At 35.8% G+C, this 19,091-nt stretch overlaps 1 protein-coding gene across 3 annotated transcripts in view; it reads right to left on the bottom strand.

The window, feature by feature from the left end:
• The window catches only part of Gda (guanine deaminase), a 169,144-nt gene that overhangs the window by 57,332 nt on the left and 92,721 nt on the right, over nucleotides 1–19,091 (bottom strand). For all 3 annotated transcript variants that reach the window (XR_007104842.1, XM_047523653.1, XM_047523654.1), the window contains exons 11-14: nucleotides 16,602–16,748; nucleotides 13,408–13,538; nucleotides 10,692–10,719; nucleotides 9,750–9,816 (exon numbers count right to left, since the gene is read on the bottom strand). Coding sequence is in view for 2 of the 3 variants with exons in the window: in XM_047523653.1 (XP_047379609.1) it covers nucleotides 9,750–9,816; nucleotides 10,692–10,719; nucleotides 13,408–13,538; nucleotides 16,602–16,748 (373 nt within the window). In the remaining variant the exon portion in view is untranslated. The remainder of the gene's footprint in view (nucleotides 1–9,749; nucleotides 9,817–10,691; nucleotides 10,720–13,407; nucleotides 13,539–16,601; nucleotides 16,749–19,091) is intronic.

The following is a 19,091-nucleotide window of genomic DNA, read 5'->3' as shown; positions in this document are numbered from 1 at the left end:
TGAGAGACCAGAGTCCTACATAGTACAGTGTAATCTCTCTTTCGAATTTGTGCACGAGAAAAAGGTGGGAAAGCCAAGAGCAAATCATGGGCAATGTAGAGAAAGTAACTGTCACCTTTTGTAAGGGACAATTGAGCTATGACTGCCTGATGGCATTGGAGGCCATGCAGGTATTTTCCTCTAAATTAACTTTTTTGACTGTATAAAATTTAGAAATGTTTAAACCACAAAGCATATCCTACACAGAATAATTAATCTAAAAATTACAAAGAAACCAATGGTTGAAAAAAAATCAGCTTCTCTAAAATAGCCAGTGAATTTAGAATTAAACTAATAAAAATATGACTAAGTTTAGCTAGGGGTGTTGGAGTTATTTAAAATTGGATTTTTTTTGCATTATTCTTTAAACGGGTTAAAACTTATTGATGTAAATATTGAGTAACTTTTACAGATTTCTAATAGAGACTCATAATTTAGTCTTCATTATTTCAAAGCTTTTCATCTAGTCATGGCAAACATCACTTCTGATATAAAGTTAGTAGAATTTTTATTTTGATAAAGTGCTGATGAATTTTAATTTTAGGAGAAATAAATGTGAAATGGAAATTATGTATTCATTATATTAAAACTGTCTGTATTTGAAAAATACTGTCTTAGGCAATAAAGACAAATGTAGCAACCATTAAATAACAGCATTTAAACTAAACATAGATAAACCAAAATTATTCTTTCTTTTTTTCCAAAATTGTTCTTAAAGAGAGAAAATAATCAGCTGTCTTGCTGGGATGGGGGGTGTCAGAGGTGCCCCTGCTACAAACCTTAATCAGATCTGGGGAGACCCTTATGTCCTGGGCCCTCACAGTTTGACCTGCCTCCTTCCTGGGGCACCTGAAGGTTCAGGGATCCCTGATACTCTTGGGCTTCTGCCCAGGGCTGCATGTGGAACAACGGGGTCCTCTATGGGAAAGCTGAAATTTAAACTCTGCTTGAGCCAAATTTGTCCACTGTGACCATTGTCTTAGCTCATGTCATGTCTGCAGAGCTGACAGTCAACTTCCTTGTGCCTGACTCCTCACGACTGAGAATCTGTCTTTGATGAAGGAAGTCGTTCTTCTGTCATCTTCTGATGTAAACGGCTAATATTTTTGTACACTTTGAGGAGTGTCCTCTTTATTCCCGAGTAAACACCCTGATGATTAATTTTCTGTAAAGCTGCATGACATTCTTGATGTAGCTCAGATAGCATTTGAAGTTTCAGGTGAAACTTTTTTGAAGTTCATTTCCAAAGTATGAATGTTTACTTGTTCAGGATGAAGATGTTTTATTTGACCCAGTCTTTATTCTTTTGATTTTCTTTATATAATTTAAAATATGCCCTCATTTTACTCCTTTAGGTCAGTGAATTGGAATCTCTAAGGAGTAGGGCCTGGGCTCTTCATTGTGAACCAAAATCCCTGGTGACACTCATGGTAACTAATTAGTCTGCCTCATTCTTATCTTACATTTTTTTAGAGGGGGACTTCTGACTGACTATTGCTCATGCTGAATGTTCTACTTGGAATAGCTTTTTGAGGGTCTTGCATAAAAAATAAAGTCCTATTCTTCCAAGTTCACCGTCAAAATGGTCATAGTGTCCTTTACCCTCTATAATCCTGCCCACCAAGTACACAACACACTCCAGTTTCCCCAGGTAAGCGCCCTCAGCACTCCATACATTGGCCATAAATCCAGTATATTCACTTACCTACCTATGCCCCCTCCTCACCTATCATTCCAAATCATGAGTTCCTCAGAGGAATGGATGTTTTTTTTTGACTCCCCAAAACTGAACTGTGTCTGATAGCTAGTGTGCACTTGATGAAAGTTGCATGAGTGGATAGTATTTAAACTTCACAAATCTTGTGATTAGTGAATTAAATATGATTAAGTAGGACATTATTTTGTACTTTCTGCATGGATAGATTCCTACCTTTAAAAACAAAGTAGCTATTTTTAAATTTGAAATTGCGCCAAGAGATGAAAAGCAACAGAAAACAGCCATGTACATCTTGGGGGAACCTGATGGATTAATTGCAATTTATTTTGGATTCATTTATGTCATGTTAAATAGTCTACAGCACCACAAACAACATTAAATGAAGATTTTATGTGCATATATATTGACTTCTTTATTTAATCAGGGCAATAATGTTAAAGAGACAATGAAGATTTTGTTTGACTTTCTACACAATGAATTTTCCCCCTGTAAGTTACAATAAAAAAAAAATCCATTCACAAGAAATTGCAGAGTTTTCCCGGATTACATTAAAAATCTATTACTAAGCTTAAACAAACAACATAACCCCACAGATTTATTTTATTCCCATGGTTCTGAGCCACCACTGTGTGATTTTACTGGATGACATGACATGGCATGTCATTGCATTAGGTCAGCACATGTTTATGATACTGGAAGGTTTGTGCTATGTTTATACAAATTAGTCCAAAATACATAAGTTGCCAAGCCCAATTCATCTTTCATAGTTCTGCTGAGAAGAAAGTGGTTATGAATTGAAAGAAGAGCCTGTGGTAATTTTTCTAAGCCTCTTAATTTCTGCTCTGAAATAACAAAAGCCACCCAGACTTTCCTCTGTTTCTGTGATTTAGTCAAGGTGTTCAAAGCACTTTAGGAACACAAAGTCAACCTACATTTGTTCCCTAGCTCAGGTGTGGATAGAACCAACTTTTACTGAATGAAAAACAAACCAAGAAAGCACCAAGGATTAAAGTCTCCTAAGTGCTTTAGGACAGGAAATTGAGAAATTAAAAAACAAAACCCCTTCCTTGGATTTTTCGTTTATGGGTGTGGTTTTATTTTATTTAGGTATGCAAAAGTGATCTGGAGATTGTTCAAGATTAAAAAGAGAGAAGTTAATTTCACAATGAATTTCCAAGTTCCAGTTTTTGAGCAAATCTATGAACATCTCTTGTCATCAGACCAAAGGATTCTTATTCCAGGGCCTCATTCCTCTCATGTTTGATTTTGGTGCTAACGACTTTGGATTCTCCTCTTCTACAGAGGAGATGTTTTATTTTATTCTAATCAGGGCTGGGCAAAATCTAGGCAAAAAGAGAGGACCCAGGTGTTCTGCAAAGTTCCATGTGATTGGTCTAAATAGTTTTTGTCATTTTTTGCATTGTTAGGGGAAATATTTATTTATTTTCTGTTTACCTCTGGAAGAATTTCCCAACAAAGCTTTTGCCATACAGAATGTTTTTAGCTCCCTATTTATATTTCCACTTTAAAACACAGATTCAACTGCTATGGAAGTACAAAAATTTTTTAAGTCTGACACATTCAATGTAATTTTTGCAATGATGGCGTACATCAGGGAAAATGTGTATTGCTCTTTAAAATGCTGTCTTCTCCATTTAAAGGACAGAGATTACTTACTTTTATCCTATTTTAAAATGAGATTTAAACACAACGAAACCCCTGCTTCTATTGGTGACAGTAACTTATGTGTTCTGTTTCATTGATGGAGTAATCTCTTCATGGACCTTTTTTTGGAGGGGTGGGTCCCAGGGATTGAACTCAGGGGCACTCCACCACTGAGTCACGTGCCCAGCCTTAGCCTCCCACGCTGCTGAGATTACAGGTGTGCACTACCACATCCAGCTCTTTCATGAACTTTTAAAACACCCTACCACAAGACCTGTTCTGCTATTGCAGGGTTTAGTTTTTATGTCTAAATCTTATTTATTTAAATCCTGAATTTTTTTGACACTCCAACACATTTTTTTTATTTATCTTTTAATCTTTTACAGACTTCATTTTGATTCATTGTACACAAATGGGGTACACCATTTCGTTTCTATGGCTGTACACTATGTAGATTCATACCATTTGTGTAATCATAGGGTAATGATGTCTGTCTCATTCCACCATTTTTCATACCCACCTCCCTCTCATTTTCTTCTACCTAAAGTTCCCCCATTATTCTCTCCCTCCCCACCCCCACCCCCATTTTTTTTTATTTTATATATTTATTTTTATTGTAAACAAAATGGGATACATGTTGATTCTCTGTACATGGAGTAAAGGCATACCATTTGTGTAATCATACATTTACATAGGGTAATGTTGTTTGATTCATTTAAATCCTGAATTTAATACCATGCAATAATTTGTACATGTCTATTAATTACCTGTTATAGAACATTGTGCCCACATTGTGCAAACCGGACACAGAGACACTTTCTGCTTGTGAAATTTCTTCTAGGAATTTTGACCAAATTGATCTTTAGGAGAAAAACAAATGCTAAATAAGATGTGTGAAGCAGGTTCACTATGCCCACTGCATCCTGGACTGTAGTTTTTTGGCTTTTTGTTTGCAGTGCTGGGGATTGAACCCAGGGCCTTATGCTTGTGAGGCAAGCACTCTACCAACTGAGCTATATCCCCAGCCCTGGACTGTAGTTTCTACCACTTGCAAGAGTCTGGTGAGAAATAAACAATCATACAAGTTAAATGAAGTCACTTTAACTACTCACAGATAGGCAGTAAAGAACAACAGATTCCTAGAATTCAAGGTGAAACCTGTCCCCCAAGGCTTGGGAAAGCTACCCAGGGCGAATTGAGTCTTGTCTGCATTGATCCCATATTGCATCGCAGCTGAAGGATCTCAAAATCAGACTCTGCCCTGGGCTTTATGCCTGAGGGAACTGGATTCACTGGGGTAAAGCATTGCAGGAAGTATTAATATACAACAGATGGAACAGGCCACTCTTCCTTATCCCCGAAGGTTGCATTGCTAGCACTTTCTACATTCTCAGTAGTTATTCTGAGAACAACAAGCAAGAAACAGGGAGAAAGGTGGGTCACCAAAGTCACCAGGGGACTTGTTGAAAGTTGCTCAGACAATGAGGAGTAGACTTATAGAACAAGTCTACAATTACATACTTCACGTTACAAATAGAAAAATAATGAACATACAATAGAGTTGAGAAAGCATATACAGAATGTTTTTATTTACAGGGAGATCCTTAACATTGCTTGATTTATAGTAAAAAAAAATAAGCTGATAAAAATATTTCTTGAAGTATTGTTGTTTCTCTTTGGTCTATATTCATTTTTTAAGATCTACCAAATATCGAGCACTCCCTATGACTGGGTCAGGTGTTATTTTAAGTGCTGTGTATGTGTCATTTTATTTAATCCTCATGATCCACAGACAAGTACTCATGTTATCCCTATGTCACAGAGGAAAATATGGAACCATTGAGACTTAAAGCAATACGTCTACCACCCAGTGAGGCCTTATCATTGCTTAGACTCAAACATAGCTCAAAAGACACTGGACGCTGCTTCCAAAAAGCAGCAGGTGGTGATTCATTTGAGGTTCAAGAAACCAGTTTGGACAGTCACCATCAATATGAAAAATAAATAGAACAAAATAAAATGGAATAAAATAAAACAGTACTGAAAATAGACCAGGGTATCACAGATAAAGTATTATTTTATCACACTTTTGTTTTAAATATACAATCACATATATGGGTGTGAACTGATTCTTGACTAAAAAAAAGGGCATCTTACTCTGGGTTTTGACTTTAAAATATGAAAAATAAACTATGCTGATATCAAGAGCAACATCAAACTAATTCTAAAGGGATGAACATTATAGTTTAATTTTTCAAAAGTTGTATACTGGGGTTACCCATAAGATGGAAGACATATGTTGGCCCACAGCTAAATATTCTATTCTTATTTTTAAAATCCAAGCTAAAAAGAGAAAAACATTAGAAGATTAACTTTATTCCCTCAGATGGATAGAACTCACAACAAAAATTGAGCAGAGAGAACCCACAACAAAAAAATAACGTAAACACAAAATCTCATTTATTTTTTTCTGAAGCACAAAGGAGCTCACTCAGCACAATAACAATAAGCAAATCATACAAATACTGTGGGGAAAACTGTCCCCATGACTACATACATATATATATATATTCTTAAGAGCAGTGATCAGGAGTTTAACAACAAGGTAAAGTGGTTTTCACTGAAGAATGCTTTCTGACAGGCTTCTGGGTAGGAAATGAACAGGCAAATCATTTCCACATAACAGGTGAGTTAAGAATGACATCTGTTACCCAAGTGACTAAAACTCCTCGGTCTGGGGAAGCTCTCTTGAAATTTATATTTAATTTCATCCAAGGTCTGCTTGACTCTGGCCTTTCCCTAAATTTGAACTAGTTCCACAAACCAACCCTCAGCCCTCTGTCTCACACTCCAGGCTATTTGGAGGGAGTGGGGATGAGGTTGGGTATGAAAATAGGCAGACCAATGTCAGGGTTTTCTAACAGTGTCCTTTCTTTTCCAGCCTTTAGATACATCTCTAATACTTTTGTGTATTTTGTGTATAATGTGTTCAGGAACATAATAAAGTCTGAGGTCCAAAGTTGTACCTAGAGTAGCTAATACAACTGAAATTGCAAATATCTCCCAAAAGTTTTAAAATAATAATAAAAAATAAACCAACCCAACCAAAAAAAAATCATTAAATTCATAATAATCCTTAGAATTTAAAAATAATCTTAAGTCATTGCCCATAACATGCTTCTTAGTCCACTTTTTAATAACTCAGAACACTCTTTTTTTCTAAATGTGTGCATGTTTCCAGCAGGAACATCAACTTAAAAAAAAAAAATGGGCAATGAAAAGATATCCAATAGGTTCCAGAAGATCCAGTTCTGGATATCTTCCATGTATAGCACAAGGTAGAAATGATACAATGTGCTTTGGAGCTTGCCTTAAACGTTTTCCATATGTCTGGTTCTGGGGTGAAAAGCTTTAAAAATAGGAAAAGTCTGGTAGGGAGTGAAGATTCAAAATCCTGTGCTAGATCTCACAGCCATTATGCTTCCTAAGATCTCAGTTGCCAATAGGGATACTCAAGGGCACACTTCAAAATCAGCTAAGCATAAAGGGGAGTATTTTCTACCATTCCCCTTCCTTTAATTTGCAGATTTTTCACTAGAAAAGAGATTCAGTGGGGTTCAATACTCGCAGCATCAACTTAGAAAGACCTCCTGGCACAATAGGAAGTTGTTCCAGGAAATCCTCTTGGATTCTAAAACCTTTGACAATTCAATAAGAGAAACAGCACAAAGGAGTAGCACCTCTTTGGTCTCAGTTGATGGCTAGGACAATCTCTCACTTCCTCATCTTTCATTTCACATGTTTCCCTTTTGTCTGAAAATCAAATTCACTTCAGCTGATTAGACTACCTTTTGTATGTTCCATGGAACATACCAGGAAAATGGGGCAAATGGGACAGGATTGGGGTGGGAGACTTCAAGTTTTTAATTTTTTCTTTCCTGTCAGAGAGCAAAGCATTCCAACATAAAGTGACAAACAGGACTGGCTTGGAATAGTGCCTCTCCACAATTCAGAAAATCAGCTCGCATTAGGCAAAGGCAACATTCCAAAGTGCAAAACACCTGGCCCCGGGTATGGCTAAGGTCTGAAGTACTGAACAAAAAGCATATGTAACATTCAGGAACGTTGCACTTGGGGAAATAAAACACGTAAGTTATAAAGGATGCAGAGATCAAAGTCCATGTAAACATTTCAACACGTTCTATTTTACTAGAAGTTATTCAGGTCTTAAGACTACTACCAGGGCTAAGTTGAATGTTTGAAAGAATGGTTGCATATGGCCTTTATTCCTGCTTCGGATGTTACTTACTTATATTACTGCTTGTGAATCCTGAATCTATATGAAAACTGAATTTCAACATCAAAATGTACATCCTTAAAGGAAGGTAAAATGTAGGATCTTGCAAAGGCTGGAAGCAGCTGTTGGCTATTAGAAGGACTTACACATCTCATCTGAGTTCCTAAGCCCACATTTGGGGAGACACCTTGTAATCAAGTTTCCTCGGCAGGGACTGAGTGAGTAGGGAGTATTTGCCAGCACTGTAGAGAAATGGGGACAAATTTGGTGCAGCATCTTTGATGTGGCTCAGGAATCAGAAATACTAGAAATACACACCGAGACTTGTAATTGGATTTACTGAGTTACTTAATATCCCACAAAACAAACTTTTTAAAATAAGACCAAAAATTTGTTCCATGTTTTGATGTAGTAAATACAATTAAATCTAAAAGTGTTTCTACCACTGGGGAAAGAAAACTGGGCAAATTACTGCTGAATTAGCATGAATATGTAAAAGTAATATTTACACTACAGAAGAATTATGTTCTTAGTTTTGCAGGTATGAATTAGTTATTTTAGATTAAGTTTTCTAATGCAAGATAGTAGGAAGGAGCCACATTGGAGCCCCAGGAATGACTGTCATATTGAGAAATCTATTCCCTTTCCTGGTTTATTTATATTATTTGGTATAAATTAAGAAAAATATAGGCATTAAATAAGACTCAATAGTTTTAAGGCTTTATCATAAAATCATAATTTGTTTTAATTCTGGGTTTGGGGAAAGGACACTGTACTTGTTAGGAAGAATATAATACTCTTTACTTTGTTTAATATTCCTAGAACAGATCAACTCCTGTTCATATACATTAGGTGGAATATCTACACATTTTCATTATCATAAAATTTTAATGTCCTGAAAATTATAAGTAATCAAATGGATAACTGGATTAAGATTAGAAAATGGAGTGTTTTCGATATATGGGGATTTAAAATATTTTAATAATATTTCTTTAATGGTATTTGCCCTTCATTTTAAAGTTCTAGCAGATGGACATCTGAGTATGAAATTTTCAGCAACTATGGTATAGTGTCGGGTAGAACAGGCCACTGCAAAGGAACCTGCCCCTGAATATCAACTGCTCATAGACACCCAGTACCTGCCTGATTTATTAAAAATTCCGCTCAACACAACAATGGTGAATGGAATTTGTTTCTCTTCTAATAAAATGGAAGCTATGAGGACATCACAGTTATAAATTAAGATGATTTTAAAGTGCACCAAAATACAGCTATTTATGCCATATAGTTATATAATATTCCTAAGAGACTTGAAATCTTTAATACTCAACTTCTGTCAAACACTTTGAAGCACAGAACTATATTTAAAAAGCATACGGCATTCAATTCCTGACATCCATCTCCAAAAGAAGGCGAAGCACAACAATAACACATCTGTGAAATGCATATTCCATTAAGTGCAAGTTTCCAAAACACAAGGTCAATCTAGGAACATGTTTTAAAATTCAGTAAGTTCTCTTTTTTTAAATGAGTATGCTCAGCATATAATTTTCAAACACGATCTGAAGTGATTTTTTCCAACATTTGTTCACAGTCTAATTTTTGCTCCCTCATAAAAACATGGTCTCTGGTTAATTTTCAGTTCCCTAATTTTCACACTTGTTAGCTAAAAATATCTAACCTTATAGTAATATCTTTGCGCTCCACATTTCCACATAGGAAAAAGATTTTACTTCAATCTCATAATAAGCATACCACCCACAATAATATCCCCTTCTGCTTGAGCTTGAAGTTAATCTGAACACCTCAAAAGAGACATTTTCATGAAATTATGAAACCTCCCAAGCAGAGTTGGGAATTAGTGCACTTCCTTCAAGCAGTTTACCAAGTGAATACTGTAACTAGACACAGAAAGAGATGGTCATCCCAAGAACAAGGTACTGTTTATGACTTTCCAACCACGCCTGGGCACAAGGGAGATGCAGAGCCATGTCATCCCAGGAGAACTTCGCAGATGCCCCAGGGACTTACACTGAGCTGGAAAATGGAACCACCTGCTTGCCACCCACATAAACTTCCTCAATATTTCGATCATCTCCTGAAAGAAAAATCAAAAATCAAAGGATCATTTATAAGTGCTTTGTGTCAATAATTATTTTAATTGCCATGGAGAGATTTAAAACAAAATATTTTCAAGAAAGGAAACAAAAAAACTGACTTTTTTTTTTTTTCCCCCCTCTCAGATTGTTTATGGGCTGGTCAGGATAACATGATCACCAGAAGATGCCATAGCTAATCTGAGATTAGAGTCTGGATTCTGCACCCAAGGTAGAAATCACATGAATCAACCTTTATCCCATCCTTTCAGCTCAAGTGCTTGATTTACATTTCTAGGCCCAGTTGAAAAAGGAACAGTTATCTTTATATTGCATGATGAGATGAACAATTTGCAGAAACAGAGTCCCACAAGAAATAACATGTGTCTCTCCCATCTCAAGTTCATTCAGTACTGAGCTCACTCAGTGGAAGGAGAGGCAGAGGAGAATCTTTTGCATTATCATTGTTTCTCTCAGTGAACAGAATTGAACTTGGGTCTGTCAAGGTAGGGCAGATTGTGTGGGTACAGGTAAGAGATTTATAGGGCTTCCAATCTCAGCTTGGGATTTGTGACTGCATGTTCTAAGGTAGTCACATGTATTTCAAACAGTACCTTTAAATATTGTACTACAAATGGACTTGATGCTGACAAGTATTTAAAAAATGAATTAAGGGGGGGGCTGGGGAGATAGCTCAGTCGGTAGAGTGCTTGCTTTGTAAGCACAAGGCCCTGGGTTCGATCCCCAGCACCCCAAAAAAAAATGAATTAAGGCAAATTAACACACAGAATTTAAAACGTGGTATAACAAACACTGAGAGCCATACCCAAGAAAAAAACAAAGGACTTATTTAGCATAGAGATGTATATGTACTTACCTAGATAGAGGAACTTCTGGATAACAGCCTAAAATGGAAAATAAAGGTAATAAGAAATAGTATTTTGTACATTTGGTAAAGGAAATTAACAGGAAATAGTGTTTGGAAATCCCAGAAATTGAAATATATTTCTCAAAAGCTAAATCTGCTTCTATTAAGTAAAAGAAAGGTCTCTTCAGGGAAAAAGAAAAGCATCAAACAATAAAAAACACAACCTGTTGACTATTAGCAAATGTTTGTTAACTTCTGGGAAGTTCTTGGTATACAACCTTAAATTATTTGGAGGAAAAGCATTATATAAACTAAAGAAATTAATTAAATGAAATGATCCAAATATTTTAAGAGGTATATGATATAAGAAAAATGACTAGATGAATGGAATTAAGACCTATTCCCAGAAATTCCTTCTATTGAAAGAGTAAAAGAGTAAATAAAATGAAAATAATAAAGGAATCAGGATACATTACCCCAGAATCAAAGGCAGGAAGATCATGTGACCTTCCTCCCACCATTTTCCCCTGAAGTAGGTCATAAGACCTAGGAGGGATTTTTCTGACCTTCCCCTGTAGCAGATCCTAAGGCCCTCAAGACAAAGGTGCCCTCCCACTACCCAAGAGGAAAGGTGACCTTAACAAAGGGTCACAAGGAAATGCTGTGCAAACAGACCCTGTGAGCTTCCCCCAGTTTGGTACCATGAGAGTTTTCTCCCAACTTTCAAACCTTCATCAAACCTTTCACACAAACACTCAGATTAACCCACTTCTTTAGGTCTTCATTTAATTATGGAGGCTCCTGTGACATAAATAAATTTGTATGCTTTTGTCTGGTTGATCTATCTTTTATTTAGGAAATTCAGCCTTGATTCTAAGACCACAGAGGAAAGATCTTTTCCCTCCCCTATAATAACAAATGATACAAACTTCAAATAATCCAACATTTTTTCTTTTAAAAACTTCATTATAATGTTTATTTTCACATTTACTTTCATAATTAGATCAATTTATAAATGACAATAGTTAATTCTTTTCTAAAAAAGATCTTATAAACAATAATTATTTAAGTAAGATGGATTTGTTTATTTTAGTCGTAGGAAAATATTTTATAAGAAGAACAAAACTTCTTTTCTTATACAATTAAGAAAACTGTCAAACTAAAAAGCTGCTTCACAGCAAAGGAAACAATCAAAAACATGAAGAGAGAGCCTACAGAATGGGAGAAAATCTTTGCCATCCGCACCTCAGATAGAGCATTAATCTCCAGGATATATAATGAACTCAAAAAACTCAACACCAAAAAAACAAATAACCCAATCAATAAATGGGCTAAGAAACTGAACAGATACTTCATAGAAGAAATACGATCAATCAACAATAATATGAAAAAATGTTTGTCATCTCTTGCAATTAGAGAAATGCAAATCAAAACTACACTGAGATTCTATCTCGTTCCATGAGAATGGCAATTATCAAGAATACAAGCAATAAGGAGTATTGGCAAGGATGTAGGGGGAAAGGCACACTCATACATTACTGGTGGCCTGCAAATTGGTGCAACCACTCTGGAAATTTCCTCAGAAAACTTGGAATGGAACCACCATTTGACCCAGCTATACCACTCCTTGGTTTATAACAAAAGGACTTAAAATAAGCATACTATAGTGACACAGTCACATCAATGTTTATAGCTGCTCAATTCACAATAGCTATACTATGGAACCAACCTAGGTGCCCTACTATAGATGAATGGATAAAGAAACTGTGGTATATTTACCCAATGGGATATTATTCAACCTTAAAGAAGAATGAAATTATGGCATTGGTAGGTAAATGTATGGAAGTACAGAATATCATTGCTGAGTGAAACCAGCCAAATCCAAAGAACCAAAGGCAGAATGTTTTCTCTGATAGGTGGATGCTAATTCACAACAGGGGCGGGGGTGTTAAGGAAGAATAGACATACTTCAGATGAGCCAAAGGGGAATGAAGGAAAGGAAGAGGGAATGGGAATAGGAAAGATAGCAGAACAAATTGGACATTACTATCTTATGTGCATATGTGATTAGACAGCCAGTGTAATTCTACATCATGTACAACCAGAAGTCAATCTCCGTATATGTATAATAGGTCAAAATACATTCTACTATCATGTATAAATAATTAGAACAAATAAAAAATTTTTAAAAATTAACAAAAAAGAAAGAAAACTGACAGAGCATAGTGGTCAAGAACCCAGTCTCTGGTGATCAGAAAGTCTAAGTTTGAATCCAAATTCTACCTGTTAATTACTGGCCATGAGTCCTTATGTAAATCACTTAACTTTCCCTCAGCTTCACTGTCCCTATAATTAGCATGGTAATATGAAGAGTACCTATTTCTCTTGGAGTTGTTCTGCTGATTAAAGAAAATTATGTATAAAAGATCTTGTTCCCACGCTTACCTAGCACATACCAAATGTTCAATTAATACTAGTTATGCTGTGACTGCTTATAGACAAATACACCCAAATACACTAACACATTCAAATGCAAATATTTTTCTAATTATAATTATTCTTAACAATTCTATCATGAAATAGGATATTATCAAAGGGACCAGGCTTCTCTTTAAGATTCTCCTGCACTCCATTAAAATGTTTCCGTTTCTATTTACTTTTCTACAAGGAAGCTATTGTGACTTCTTTATGAAATAAACATCTTTTGATTAATTTTCTTTCTTACCTCAGAAATATCACCAACAAAATCCCCATAAAACAGATCAATGGGAGAGTCAGATGCTTTGGGGTTGATCAGAAGGGCATCAAATTCCTTGCCCACTTCAAAGTTTCCAATCTCACTTTCCAGTCCCAGGGCTGCAGAAGGGAACAAGTTTAAATCCAGTGAGTACTGCAAGCCATCAGACCATACTAACATCCCAGTTTGCAGGGACAGAATCTGCCAAAACATCACTAGAAAAAAAATTAGTATTCAATAGTGAGGCGGAAAAGTGCTCTCCTTCAAATAGGTCCCAAGACTTCCACTTAGAGAAAACAGAGTAAGTACAGGAAAGCAAAATGTGAGAATAAAAATAGTTCCCCACCCCCATCACCATGATCATGATTCTGAGGTTATCATTCAATTTCAGCTTTGTTGGCGTACTTCCTAGCCAGCTGGTTTGTGCTTTTTACTTGTGGCTCTAAGAATAGATATAATACCTACAAACACCTAAGAATTGGCATAATACTTATCTTCTTCTTCCCTTCTCTTCCCCACCCCTCAAAAAAACTCCAACTCCTTTTCTTGTCTTTTTTGTTCTTTATGATCCATGAAACAGCTAACGAGATTTATTTTCATGTCAGTGAAATGAACCTCTAATAAATGAAAAATAATTATTCTTTTGTATATTTGCCTATGCCAGCATATCCATAATTTTATGCCTTTGAATAGAAAACAATTCACTTCTCAAAGTGAGTAGATCCTCATAACTCAAGAGACACAATGATTTTTGAAAGCAGACCAATCTCTTTGTAACCTCAAAGGCTTTTCTGGTTGCCCAAGAAGAAAGATTTTCCAAAATAGGGCATAGGTCAATAATGTCTATTGACTCAGCTCATCTCAAGCTATAATTCATGTTCTATGATTATTAAATGCCAAGGAAGAACATCTCTCTAGGATTTAGTTTCAGAACATGGTGGTAGTTGGATTTCCTGATCAATGAAGGTGTTGAAGTTAAATCTCCTTAAAGTCTGTAAAATGAGCAAAGATGTACTCTGAAGTGGTAAATGGCAGTACAAGTAAGGTTAACTGGGGTGCAGCATTATCTACTTCAATTTTTACATGTGTTTTTTTGCATTCTCTCTCTGTCGGCCTTAGTCTGCTGTGGAAATAGTGGATAGATCTTCCCTACTAGGCAAAATCTGACATGTGATACTTCTGTGCACAAAAATCCAGAAGACTTGGCAATTCTCAAAGCACTGACTTAGAAATCTTATTTTTAAAAGATTAAAGAAAAAAAATTGTTTTATTCTTAAAGAATTCTTTAGATTTCACGTCTAAAGATTCTTGTCAAAAAAGAGGGATGTAAAAATAATGAGAAATACTAAAAGCAATTGGTGACTTCTATTAATTGTCAGGGGAAGGCCTGAATATGATAGACAATTAGTGGAATTTTTCCCCCTTCTCTGCTTACACACCCCTTTTTTGCCCTTGACAAAGAAGCATAACAAATATGAGTTTTTAATTGCTGTATGCGACATAAAATCGTGTGTTTAATAGGCCAGATAACCAGTTACATTTGCCAGGGTCCATGCAAGTTTGATAAAGTAACTAGGCTTAGTCATTAGAACACAGTGAGTTCAGGAAGGAATTACCCAAGAAAGACACAATTGCTTTTGATGAATTTGTAAACAGTATATTCAGATTGTTACAGGTGGACCCAGCTGGGCTGGTGAGCAACTCAAATGCATTTCAGGAAATGCAGTTTTGCTGCCTTGGAGCAAATGTTGGCTTTACACACAACTTGAACTTCATGAGAGTGAGTGTCAAGGTTGTATCTGAGTTGGGAATATGCCACAGGGACTCACTCATCTCATTTCACCCAGACTATAGTAGAGACATACGCTAAGGAGAAGAAATTCCATAACACTAAGCCCAGTGACCCAGAAGCTTAGTTTTAAAAGCTACACTATAAGGCAGAAAGGATTTGGTAGGCATCCCATGAGGGCTCGATCAGAATAGGATCCTGATGGGGCAATCACAGAGAGCCTAGAATAAAAAATGCACCATTAAATTTGGCTTATTTGTACCATGAAAGTAAGTGGTAGAACAACTCAAACTCACTTTTGCAAATACACCAATGGAGTGGGTTAGAGGGTGTCAGGTTTAAAAGAATGGATGATTTGAAACTTGAAATTTTAGAAAATGAAACCACAAGGCTTAGAACAGTGCAGAGAAGAGAACCACTACTTGTTTTTCTTAAAATGTTCTTTACAGCACTCATTATAGCACTGAACCTTCTAAGAAGAATTGAGAAATTGCTCTTCCCAGGGTACTCCTGCCCTTGATCTTCCTCCCCTTCAAGGCTCAAGAATCTATGTAAATCTACATCTCTATATCTTTATCTATGTATTTTAATTTCTCACCAGCTACCTATGTTGTATGCTATTTTATTTATTATCCATTCAAATTACACTATATTTCTCAAGTGACAAATTATAATTTCTATTTTTTCCATAAAAATAGTTAAACATGAGAACCAAGAAAAGCTAGTGAATATTTGTAGATCAACCTTTTTTTTTTAACCTGCTTCTTCCTTTAAGGAGACTTTGAGTAATCAGCATACTGAAATATGTAAACCAAACACATGGTCTAGGCAGGAATTTTTACAGGCAGATAGAGTGGAGAGTTGAAGTAAGAATCCGAACTTTGGCATTCAAGACTCTGGATTCAAATCATGGCATGTTGTAGCTTGACAGCTGTGTGAACCTGCAGTTTCCTTGTTTATGGAATTAATAACAGTGGTCGTGAAGGCCCAGTAGCAATATAATAAGGTGTGTTGCATGCTGCCCATCATGAGTAAGGACTCAGAAAGTCTTGGCTATGGCTTAGTATTATGGTAGTATTACCATTCAGGCCAAGAGAAACAAGTATTTGACTCAATGGAACAATGGATTATTTTAAAGAACTCGAATGCATGCAACCAATGCAAATATCCACTCAAGTGAACAATTTATCACAAATGACTGATTTCTCTGCCACATACCTGAACATACACTTCACTGGCTATAAGTTGGGTATCCCCTGTGATACCCAACAGTAGGTGACAGTATGCATATTGGATTCCCCTGATTCCACTATTGTGCCCCTTCATACTACATCCAAGGACACAGATCAGCATGGTTATATTTCATGTGAGAGAGAAATAAAATAGTCATTACCTTGACTTCCTCCAAGAGTAGCTAGTCTGAAGACTTCTCTGAGGGTGAGGCTTTTCTCATTTACCTTATTAATTAAGAGGATATTGGAAACCATCACTGCCCTTCTGATCGCATCAAGCATGGATGAGGAATAACCACCAGCCACGTCTGCAGTAGGCAAAACAAAGCCCAAACAGTAACTCTATGAGGATAAATGGAATAACAGATGTATAAGGCTGTCTTTTGTTTTTAGTGATAGAGTCCCTCTTTAATATTCTTAAAGAAAAGTCTTATCTATAGAGCTACAAGCCAACCTTGAAAAGAATTAGAAACCTGTATTAGGTTCCTAGAGCTGTTGCAAAAAAAGCCACATATTTTGTGGCTTAGCACAGAAGAAATTTCTTCTCTCACAATTTTAGAGTCCAGAACCCTGAAATTACAGTGTTGGCAGAGTGGTTATACCTACAGAAGATCTAGGGAAGAACCATTCCTTGCTTTTTCCAGCTTCTGGTGGCTCCTGGCATTTGGGTTTACAACAGTAAAAATCCAGTCTCTGCCTCCACCTTCAAAAGTCCTCTTTCCTCTCTTCTTTGTGACCCTCCTTTTCTGATAGATCACTGGATTTAGAACTCTATTTCAGAGTGACTTCATCTTGAGACCTTTACCTTAATTACATCTATAAAGACCTTTATAAGATCATATTTACAGGTTCTGGTAGACATTTTGGGGGGCCACAGTTCAGTCCACTTCAATACCCAACTGATTAATAAAGATAACAGAAACATGTCTGAATATTCTCTGAACTCTCACAGAAATTGTTCAAATATGCCTGCATAGTTGTAAAGATGATTTACATGTGATTTAAAATAAGGTCACAGTTTTATATTCAAAAACCTTGTCCTAAATTTATTCTTTATTTAGAACTTTAGGAAATTAAATAAAGTTGCTTCTTTATGATAACTTTGCAGAAAGGGTTTTAAAATGAACATATATTTTGGGAAATTAGTATAATAAACAAGCAATTCTGAAGAAGATAGCTTATATATTGGTTGGCATCATTAAATGAGGAAAGAAATTTTTTAGTGATTTAAATAAAGTCTCTAATCATAATTAAATTGAAACACTATCTTTGAAAGAAACATATAAAAGTTATTAAATTAGTTTGTAAAAAGGGCAAGCAAGTTAGCAAGTTTTATTAGAGTAAAATACATTTATAGCTAATAAAATACATTTCATATCTTCAGGGTTCCTTCTGTCATTTCTAGGTAGACATATATATAATTGTTAATGCCTATATATACTGCAAAGATCAAAAGTAATTGCCTATTTAATAGTAATTATAGATTGCAGCTCAATTTTATGTTCAACTGTCTTACATGTCCTTAGGTAAACTTGTAAGAAATTTTTTTAGAAAATGCTTTTCTTTTACCAGAGCAGTATTGCCAAAGGATCACTCAGTTCCCTGAAAAGTTTTATTACATCCATTTAAGTTATTAGTCCATGTTAATAGACAGTAACCTTTAATTTTGTATATTACATGATAATTTTTTAAAAAATTAATTTTAAATAAAGAAAATCAATGCCAATTACCAAATACTAGTCAACCAGTATTCAGTTGTTAGTCTATGTTAGGAATCTTTTTTAAAAAAAAAATCTTTCTAAGAAGATCACATATGCTTAACTTATTTATCTTCAAAGCAATCATATATGGTGTCTATCATTAACTCCATTTTAGATACAAATACCAAAGCACAGTGACAAGGTGACTTGCCACTCCATCAAGGCAGCTGGCCTCGACAACCATTGACAGAGAATTTGAATCTAGTCTGTTCTTAACATTCACCTAGTACTCCCTCTCCAAAGCAGAGTTTCTCAACCCTGGCTCTTTGTCAACTTCTAGACAGACCTCTTGAAGCTCTTTTACGAAACTGCTGACTCAGGGTCTATAAGAATTAAACTCAGTATTCTGTATATAAATATCTATTTATCTATTTATATCTTATATTTTAATTTATATTTTTTAAATTGATGGGCAAAAATTGTATATATTTATGGTGTATAGTGCGACTTTTTTTGTTTTGATTTGGCAGTGGTTGGGATTGAATTCAGGGCCTCAGGCATGCTAGACCGGTGCTCTACCACTGGAGGGGTTTCTCCAGCACCTTCCAGATGCCCAGGTACAGGCCCTGTGAAAGGGGAACAGTAAGAGAATCAAAGGCTGGGCTTTTGCAAAGTGAACACAAAGAACAAAAAGAGCAATCAGAATTTGTTTTTCCAAGCAATGCTATAGTGATGTACACTGGCATCCAAGAGGGGTCAATTAGGGAGGGAATAATGGGTTTTGAGAAAGCACGGAATCTGGATTGGGTTCCACAAGGAGATCCAAGAACAAGTGCTTTGGGAGTAATGGAACAACCAAGTCAGGATGGGCAATCATCACTGCAAAATGGGATACTGGTTCCATGTGGGTCGTTAATTATAATGAATTTATATGTATTGCTTATGTAAATT

This window comes from Sciurus carolinensis, chromosome 14 (genome assembly GCF_902686445.1).
Source record: "Sciurus carolinensis chromosome 14, mSciCar1.2, whole genome shotgun sequence".
In the NCBI taxonomy this organism is placed as follows: Eukaryota; Metazoa; Chordata; class Mammalia; order Rodentia; family Sciuridae; genus Sciurus; species Sciurus carolinensis.
This window is presented reverse-complemented; position numbering and strand designations above follow the sequence as displayed.